General features: G+C 29.2%; 2 protein-coding genes across 2 annotated transcripts; both read left to right on the top strand.

Moving 5' to 3' along the window:
- Positions 1–5,329: 5,329 nt before the first annotated feature.
- On the top strand, positions 5,330–6,043 carry LOC107923689 (uncharacterized). The gene has a single exon (XM_016853864.2). It carries the CDS (start codon positions 5,590–5,592, stop codon positions 5,887–5,889), a length of 300 nt encoding a protein of 99 aa, XP_016709353.1. The 5' UTR covers positions 5,330–5,589; the 3' UTR covers positions 5,890–6,043.
- Positions 6,044–8,087: 2,044 nt separating this feature from the next.
- LOC107924702 (ylmG homolog protein 1-2, chloroplastic) lies at positions 8,088–9,111 on the top strand. The gene has a single exon (XM_016855260.2). The coding sequence runs from the start codon at positions 8,194–8,196 to the stop codon at positions 8,875–8,877; it is 684 nt and encodes a 227-aa protein (XP_016710749.1). The 5' UTR covers positions 8,088–8,193; the 3' UTR covers positions 8,878–9,111.
- The last annotated feature ends 853 nt before the right edge of the window (positions 9,112–9,964 follow it).

Consider the following 9,964-nt stretch of genomic DNA (forward strand, 5'->3'; position numbering starts at 1 on the left):
GGGCACGATTTCTCGAATTTCCAAATACGAAACATTTCCTTGTTTTGAAAAGTTTCCAAATAAGCAATTATGAAACCGGCTCAAAATATATTCATTTGGTTTATCTTAGGGTAAAAACAATTGATGTTGGGTGAAGAGTTGGAATTTAAAATCATGATGCAATAATGAACATGCAAGCTTATTATTGAACATGAAATGAAAATATGTGGCAATAATATTACATTATACGAACACTAATATTAACATTTGAAAGCTAATGATTTAAAAGCAAATTTAAAGAATTACTAACATGAGTAACATGTAGCAAGTTTAAAAAAACAAGTAAACAAATGAGTGATATAAAGAAAACGTACTTTTAGAAACATCAATATGCAAACAATCAATTATATGCATAAACCTTGAAATAAGTAACTTACATGAAAGTTTGAAATACCAAGAAAATAAAATAAGAATATATATATATGAAATAATAATGTATGAATGAAATTTCAAAATAAATAATGTATATGAAAAAAGGTAAGTGGCGTATAAAACAATATATGTCAATCCAAATAGGTAATATACATGAAATGAGAAGACTTTAATATGAATAATACATATGTACAAATATTAATAACACATAAAAGTATTTGAAGTAAACAAATGGATGTATATATATCAATGTACGAAAGTAAATATCATACAAATCACTAAAGTATAAAATTATATAAAAGAATTTTAAAACCAATAAGTCATACAATAAATCAATGTAAAAATATGCAAAAAAAAAGGAAATAAAAGCCTTAATAATATGTAATTTATTAAAACAGTATATAGTAAAATAGTATATGGGAAAAGAATGAATAATAAAAAAGAAAATTTAAAATATGAATTACAAACTTAATTTCAAAAAAGTTAAAATCAGAAAGACAATTTGTAAATGATAAAGCACCGTAGGATCAAAATGCGAGGAGTATAAACTAACGGGGACTAAAAAACAAATAAACCAAACGTCCAAAATGAAACACTTAAGCGCGGACTGATTTGTAATGGCGCACAAATTCCAGGGACAATTTAAAAGAATTTAAAAAACTTAAACATGACTCAATTGAACGCTAGCGCGAAGGAGGGGGACTAATGCGCAAATCCCCCAATCAGAATCAAAATGCGTGGACCCTCCCTGCAGGTCAGGTCAATGCGCGGGTCTGCCCCCCCATACGGCGCCGTTTCACTTTGATTGCTTAAATCAGTTTATTTCAAAAACAATTTTGATTGAAGGTTTAAAAAAAAAAGAAAAAAAAGGTTGTTTCATTCTCTGCTAGGGTTTCATTCGCAAGCCCTAATGGCCGCCGCAGTACCAAGGCCACTTTCGGTGGCCAGTGATGCCGAGAAATAGGTCTTTCGACCCCAATCCAAGACCGTTTTCTGGTAAGCTCTCCTCCTTTTCTTCTTATATTTCGTATTTGTGTCGAATGAAAAAAGAGAAACAGAATAAAATTGCAACAAATAATCACCTTTGAAGTATTCTTTTGATTGCTCTTTATTTTTTGTGTATTTTGTATTCGAAAATCCGTTCCAAAACAAATGAAAATTCGAAGCTTTTATAGCCCGAAAGTACAACAGTTATTTTCTATTCTCTTGCTTACGTCGTAGGTCATGAAAACGTGAGGAGGAACAAGCGTGGGGCGCGCTACACGCGAACTAGGGGTCGCGCTTGGTGTGCCGACTTGCGTGGTGGTGGGCCGCCGAACGTGGGGCTGTGGCGTAAGGGGTAGCCTAGGGTTTCCTAGGTTAGCTTGATTGTTTAGGTTTTCGGCCAAGGGTATTGGGTTTGTTCAATGTAATTGGGTTTGGTTAGTTTGGGTTTGTACTTGGGTCTATTTTTTGGGTTAGTTTCATCTTTTTTTGGGGTTTGTTATTTTTAGTGATTTGGGCCGTTTCATGTAATTGGATATTTGGGCCGAGCAAAAATTGGTTTTTACATATACTAATATTATTTTCATTATTATTTTTCTTATATATGTTTTTTTACTCTTATTATTAACATTTTATTTATTTATTTATTTACATTTTTTTTATTATCTAATTTAAATTTTTATATAACGCTCATTTCAAATTTTTATACATTATTTACTTTAATATTTTCATAAATTATGTATTTTTAACTTTTTTTACACATTATATATTTTGAATTGTTTATATATTATTTTTAAAGAGTTTTATATATTATTTTATCTTGAATGGATACTAATCTTTTTTTAAATTATTTTATATACTTTAGATCGCTTTTATAACATCCATTTTAAATCCTTTTTATGTATTATTTGCTTAGAATTGTTTTATATTTTATTTTAGATTTTCTTACTTTGTATTTATTTGTTATTTGTGATTCATTATTATAACATTTTGTTTATGAATTATTACTTTGCGTTGTACATTATTATTCTATCGCATTTTATTCGCTTAAAAGGTCGTGTTTTAATATCGTTTAAGTTTTAAAATCATTTTATTCAAAAGTTTTCAAAATAAGGCAATACTCGGTATTTGGCATCTTCGAAAAGATTGTGCCCTAACTTACTGGGTTCCAATTTTCCTCGTTGAATCTAAGTAACTGAGTACCCTTTTTCAATCAAAACGAATAAGTTTCAAATAAAAGCTTATTCTCAGGAATTCGAGGTGTTGTGTCCTAACTCACTGGATATGACATTTTGTATCTCAAGATAAGGATTTCTAAAAAATAAAGGCAATATTCTATGTTTGGAATTTTGAGAAATCGTGCCCTAACTTATTGGGTTCCGATTTTTCATTTGACCTAAATAATTGAATATCCTTTTTAAACTTCACTGCATGAATTTTAAAAATCAAAGGATAAGCTTAGTTTCGAAAATGTGAAATGTCGTATCCTAATTCATTGAGTATGGCATTTTATTTCTTCGAAATAAGAGGGTGTTAGCATCCAATTTAATTATTCAAGTGTTCTTTTTAAATAAAAGGATTCTATTCTAAAATCTTTTCAAATTTTCGACATTAAGACATTTATTAATCAATTATGTACCAATTTTGGGCGTTACGAGGGTGCTAACCCTTCCTCGTGCGTAGCCGACTCCCAATCCCTTTTTCTCGAATTTCGTAGACCCAAAATCATTATTTTAATAAATCAAAATATTTTATTAAAATGATCAATCTCAAGGTGATCCGATCACACCTCGAAAAAAGATCGGTGGCGGCTCCATTTTTGTTTCTAAGTTGACTCTCATTTTTGAAATTAAAAATGGTTTCGACAAATATAATTTATTATTTTAATAAATTATTTAATATTTCAATTTTATTTTAATAATAAATTTTAAATAATATTATTCACATATTATTGAAAATATTTAATATTAATATTTTAATAATAAATATTTATTACAATTATAAATATTAATAATAAATGTTTTGTAGTATAAATGTGAAAATATGTCATAAGTCTATATACACTTCACATATTTGTAATTTAGCCTTTGTACTTTTATTATTAAGAATTTAGTCTCTTTACTTTTCAAATTTAAAAATCAAGTTCAATTATTGACATCGTTAATTTTTTTTGTCAATTTTGTTGATGTCACATTTTTAAATAAAAAATACTCACTTAGTAGTCATGTAATTAAAAAATGACATTGTAATATATCTAAATTTAACATAATATTTTTAATATATGCAAAAACAATGTAAAATATAAAATTATAGATAAAAATAAATTCAATTAAACAATGAAAAAATAAGAAAATCTCAAATGTATGTTTGTTTAATTGAAAACAACTTTTATGAAATATTTTTAAGAAATCTACCAAACAACAGAAAATATTTTACACAGATTCATTCAAACACTAGAAAATATTAGGTTTTCCAGAAAAGTAAATCATTTTCCAGAAATCATTTTCCGGAAATCATTTTCAGTAAAACAAACGGAGCCTAAATGGTTTTAGACCATTTCATAACTTCTTATATGTTTTATATTATAACAACCTAACTGTCATATTTCATGATTCATTCATGTAGATCATGCTTCATTCATTTTATGTAAACAACTTTTAATCATTAAACATATATTAATATAGACAATATTTTCGATCGATATGATAGATATATTGGATCAACTAAAAAATTTACACACATGACAAGTACAAATATGTAAACAAATTCAATAGTTAGACTATTAAAATATTAAATATATAAAAAAAATTACGAAGTGTATATCGATGTAAGCAGATCCCTCCTTTTTTTAAAAAAAATATAAAATAAAATAAAAAATTTAAAAATCATCATGACTAATTGCCTTGTGTAATTTCCCTACTCAATCCCATCAATAATTTTCCTACTAAATTCAATGAGAACGGCTGATTATAATAATTACTTAAACATGTCATGTAGGTAAAATTTCAAATAATTACGGAAAGTTTATTGATTTCGCTTTCCAATTGCATGTCTAGATGCAACTAGCTTTATTACCTAACAATATAAAAATGAGAGAGGGTCATAGAAGTTTGGTTACGAAGTTTGAATATTTTATTTATTTGTGAGACTTTATTTAAAAAATAGTTCACTATAAATTTACTTGTCCAAATAAGAGTGTACATAGTTGAATTAAAATCAATTTAACAGACTGAACCAAATTAATTTGATTAATTGGTCAATGTGAATTAAAAGTGTTGTAAAAATTTAATTCTCGATTAATTCAATTTGGAAGCAATTAATTAATAAATTAACCAAAATTAAAAATTAATAATAATAAATACTATATATAATATAAAAACTTAATATATATTAACCGAATAGACCCAATAAAATGAGTCAAAGAAAAAAAATATTATAAGTTAAATTAAAATTAAAATATAATTGATTGAATATGCTATACGTACATAATTGTATCCAAATTCAATTATCAAATTACTTTTCACATCACTCTGTTTCCTGCACTTTAAATTATGAGTGACAACAAAAACCGAAAAAGGCCCAAGAAAAGGTCAAAGTATTCAAGTCTACAAAGTCATCTAAAAGCCCACTACTCCCATAGCCCAAATGGGAATTTGATAAAATACCATTGAATTACTTTACAAAAGAAATCACAAAATAAGATTAAAAAAAGAAATGATGCAAATTGATGGATTAAGCTATGATTTGGGCACAATAATGATAGAAGATGAAATTAAAGTTTTCAGTACCCAAAATGAAAAGTTGAACAAAAAGGAAATTAAAGAAATAATAAGACCCTATCCTATACTTGTGATGAGGCATAATTGGATTCCTCAATGATTGGTACCTCTCACCTACTGGGTTTTTTTTTAACTCATTTTGAAGCTTTGATCAATAAATCCCCATCTCTTCTAATCATGACCACCACAAGCCTCAATTTTTATAAGAAAAAGAATGAAGACAATTTTTTATTCTACTTATTTTAGCATCAGGCTTTGAGTATGATGATTATTATAATTGCCAGCCATTATGACCATCATGATTAATCAGACCCTTCTCCATCTTTACAGTTGCTATATAAAGAATGGAGATGCAAGTTGACTACAACACACTTAAGCACTAGCAACCAAGCGGTCCCTTTTTTTCAGAAAAAGGATGCTGAAAAGAGGTTCCATAACCGTATCGATGATTCCAAACTCGACACTGTTGATGGGATGGTGCCGGGGAAGGAGGCGGGTGAAGAGGAGGCGTGGAAGCACCGTACGGCTGGGGAATAAGGCTAAACGCCGAGGGTTCTGGCTAGGGTCACGTTCAGTGGTTCAATGGGGGGTCATGGTTGGTCCTCTCAGAATGCTGAAGAAGATCATTACGGAAATCACAGTGAAGGAAAAGTTCATAGAGGCGTATTATATGTACTTACCTTTATTACGCCCTCAATTATTTCCCTTATGTTGATATACAATTCGGATACTTTCTTTTCTTCTGTTAATAATGTACTCTTTAAAAAGTACATGACACTCTTAACCACCAGTTCTTATAATGTTTAAGACCGAACATCCTTCCATAAATGCTTTATGTAAGAACTTTAAAATATAGCAAATATTCTTCCTCCCTCTTGCACCTCTTTAGCCTTTTGGTCCTATATCTGTTGTGGTGTTAATCAATTCTTGTTAATTATGTAGCTGGTTGGTTGAAAAGAGATAGCTGTTGGGAAGATTGTTCGATGGCTTTGTTCCTTTCTCAATGTGTTTGAATTCATGCTTGAGTATCTAATATGATCCTTACAACATTAACATTGGAGATCTGAATCTGAAAACTAAATCCAAAGTTGAAAAATCAAATATTTCAATTTTCTCTTTTAGGTAAAGCAACTTAGATCCAAACCTGAGAATGCTTTATCTCTTAAAAGAAACTCAAAACAATGATTTTTTACATTGATATATGTCAAATGGGAGAAACGATGACATTGATTAGCCAAGACTTGAGTTATGATTAAAACAATTATCTTCTTTTATAAAATGCTTTTTTCAAAAAAAGACAAACAGGTAAAGACATTTTCATCTTTAAAATAAGTGATGATAATTCATTACTTGTGATATAATTCAAAGATTTTAAGATAAATTTATTTCTTTATTTCATCTTAATCTTTATTTTATGTTTTAATATGTCATCATATTCTAAACTTTAATAAATAAATAAATAAATAAACACTTATGAATAAATCGTAAGCAAAGGTAATATTTTATTTTCATATACAATCATTAAAATGTAAAATTTGAATTCATTATATTTTTATAATATCTATTCATTAATTTAAGTTTAATGAACTAAACCTACTACACCACTTATTATTTCAACAAATTCTTATTTTCGTTCATTAAAGTCCTAAATTTTAATTGAAGTAACAATATTCTTTTTTTTAAAACCATTTAACATGCAAAATGATATGATAAAAACTTGCTTATTTGAAGAAATTATTTTTATAAATTAAAAATATATAATATATTTAATGTAAGTAATATTTAAAATAATAAATAAATAATTTAGAATAATAATAATTTATAACTACATTATTAAAATAAAATAAAGGTAAAACAAATAATATGCATCAATTGTAATAATGATTTATGATAACATTAATTTAATTAAATATGAAAAGATATATTTACGCTAAATTAATAAACATTTTTAATATTTAGGCCTCCTAAAATGGAAAATTTCTATTTAGGCCCTTGAAATTTTTTTAAAAATTTAAATTAGTAAAGGTAAAATTATACTTTGGACCCCTAAAATTATAAAAATTCGATTTAATCTTTTAAAAACTATAAAGATATAGACTATAAAAAATTGAAATTTCATTCGGCCCCTCTAAAAATTTGTTCTTACTTCACCCCTTCTCGAACCCACACCCTCTTATATTGACAACAATAACGATACCAACTGAGCTAAGACTCAATTGAAAAATTATAAAATATTTTTAAATGTCCATTTAGTAATATGATATAAAATAAATAGTATTCTTATAGATTCAAAAAAAATTCAAACTCGTGCTTATATATATATATTACAGATTATAGATACATTACATAAAATAATATAGATATTTTTTACTTTTATGCAAGTGATTTTATTTGCTATAACAAATTTAATTTAAATTTACCTATAAGGTCATAGTTTGTTGATTAAGGAGGAAGCTCTCTATCTTTGAATCTCACCATTTGTAAATGCGATATGTAAGTCTTACTCTCATCATTTGCATAGGACATGTATGAGATTTGTCTTCCTTTCGCATTGGTTTTGTAATATGTGAATCCAACTCCCACAATGTGAGTATGCCATGCGGATTTTATTAGGTTTGGCTTTAATTGAGTTTTCTTGTTTGTTTGGTTTTTATTTGTTGGATTTTATATTAAACTTGGTTAGACATGTACTTAGATAAAAAAAAAACTAGATTTGTTATTTTATAAAATCAATATTTTATTGATTTGATGTTTTCTTTGTAATTATTTTCATTTTTTACATTGTGACAAATTAAAAAGAATTAATCACAAAACCTCCACAAAATTAAAAAATTTATCGCTTCATTTAAAATTAAGATAAAGAATGATAAAAAATAGTATAAAAGGTTTATTTAACTAAAAAAAAATTATTAGGCTTAAGTTAACCACTTTTCTTCCTCAAAACATAACCTCTCAAATCTTTATCCTTTCTCTTCCCTTTGTTTGTCGAGGAAAACGAAGAAAGAAAATTTTCCCAAACATGTCGTTACTCAGCAGCCATACCATCCCTCCCCGACCTTTACTCCACCTTCCTCCCCGAAACCATAACTTTCCAATCTTCACCTTCAAACCCATTTTCCTTCCCCTTTCTCCTCCCATTAAACCCTCAAACTCCGTCTCCAAACCCCCCAAATTTATCCCTTTAGCTTCCATTTCTCCTCCCCCGGCAACACCCTGCAAATCTCCCGAAATCCCAGCTCTGTCCCCACTCGACGGTTCAACTCGAACCCTCAAAACCTTTTTCTCCTTGGCCCTCTCTGCCACCATCGTCTTCACCAAAATGATCCAAAATTATGCTCTCAAAACAATCTCCCAGAACCCCAACGCACTTTCCACCGTGGGCCCTCTCTTCTTCGCTTCCTTAAAGGACCGCCCTAGCGGATACCTCAACACGCCTTTGACTGTGGTTGCAGCGGGATTAGCTAAGTGGCTTGACATTTACAGTGGGGTTTTGATGGTTAGGGTTTTACTCAGTTGGTTCCCTAACATTCCCTGGGACCGGCAGCCCCTTTCGGCTATTAGGGATCTATGTGATCCTTATTTGAATCTCTTTAGGAATATAATTCCGCCGATTTTCGACACCTTGGATGTTAGCCCGCTTCTAGCTTTCGCCGTGTTGGGGACTCTCGGCTCGATTCTGAATAACAGTAGAGGAATGTATTGATTGCTTGCGCCGAAAGGAGAGTGAGTAAAGAAAATGATAATTCAATTTTTAGCATTAGATTATCTATTTTGACTATCTAAAACTTTTATTCTCAATTATCTTACGGTATAATTCGGAATTCTTGAGCATGGTTCGTATATTAAAATTTTGGTTGATGTATTGGAATGCTTTATTTTTGTTCTGTTTTATTGAATTTATATGGAGGAATGCAATAGAGCTGCTGTTTTTATTGAACTCTAGGATTGTTAGAATGAATGATCTCTGTATTCAATTTTCGTATCGGAGTAAGACGGCGCATCCTGACGATAGCAGCTAGTGTATAATTTTAAACCTTGCCAATTGTTTCATCAGTTCCATCCTAAGTGTAGATGTCGAGATTCAAATCTCACCGGATGTCACAAAAATGATTGTATGTTTACATTGGGTCAGTTTTGAATGTTGTTATCAACATTTAGATGAGTTGAACTCTACATCTGTGATACAAAGAGTTCAAATGTGCCCACACCAAGCCAAGGAGCTCTACCAACAAATGCAAAATACAGGGTACTGTTTGCCCCGGAAATCATACATGTAGACCCTGCCTACCCTTCAAGATACATCCTCCGCTGTAGTTAAATCGGTCATTGGACTCAGGCAACATTTGGAACCAAAATCCAAGAACTATCACTTTTAGGTTACAAAGCAATGGATAGAAATTAGTAATGATAGAAAACTTGCTTATCGTTTCATAAGTATTTTTCTATTTTATAGCTTAAATATTTGGCAAGAAAATATAGCTATATAATTTGTGCTCCAATTACTTGGGTTTTCGGAGTTGTTGCCGGTTCCATTTGGTGCCGCTTGGTACACTTCAATTTGGTCATAAAAATGGAATCATAAAGCTTATTTTTTGCTTCGTTTTGGTCAGAATATTGGAATCATAAAGCTTAGGTTTGGCGGTAACTCATTCAAATTGTGATTTGTTTTTGTTAGTTCAACCTATATTGGTTTGTATTGACTTGTATGGGTCTATATATATTTTTGATATTTTAAGTTAATTATTTTTATTTTTATTTTTTGTAATTATTCATATTTTACCGATAAGTGT

Source organism: Gossypium hirsutum, chromosome A11, assembly GCF_007990345.1.
Source record: "Gossypium hirsutum isolate 1008001.06 chromosome A11, Gossypium_hirsutum_v2.1, whole genome shotgun sequence".
Taxonomy (NCBI): Eukaryota; Viridiplantae; Streptophyta; class Magnoliopsida; order Malvales; family Malvaceae; genus Gossypium; species Gossypium hirsutum.

Coding starts and splice junctions, on each gene's coding strand:
- LOC107924702 (XM_016855260.2), top strand. CDS start 8,194: ATGTCGTTACTCAGCAGCCATACCATCCCTCCCCGACCTTTACTCCAC.
- LOC107923689 (XM_016853864.2), top strand. CDS start 5,590: ATGCTGAAAAGAGGTTCCATAACCGTATCGATGATTCCAAACTCGACA.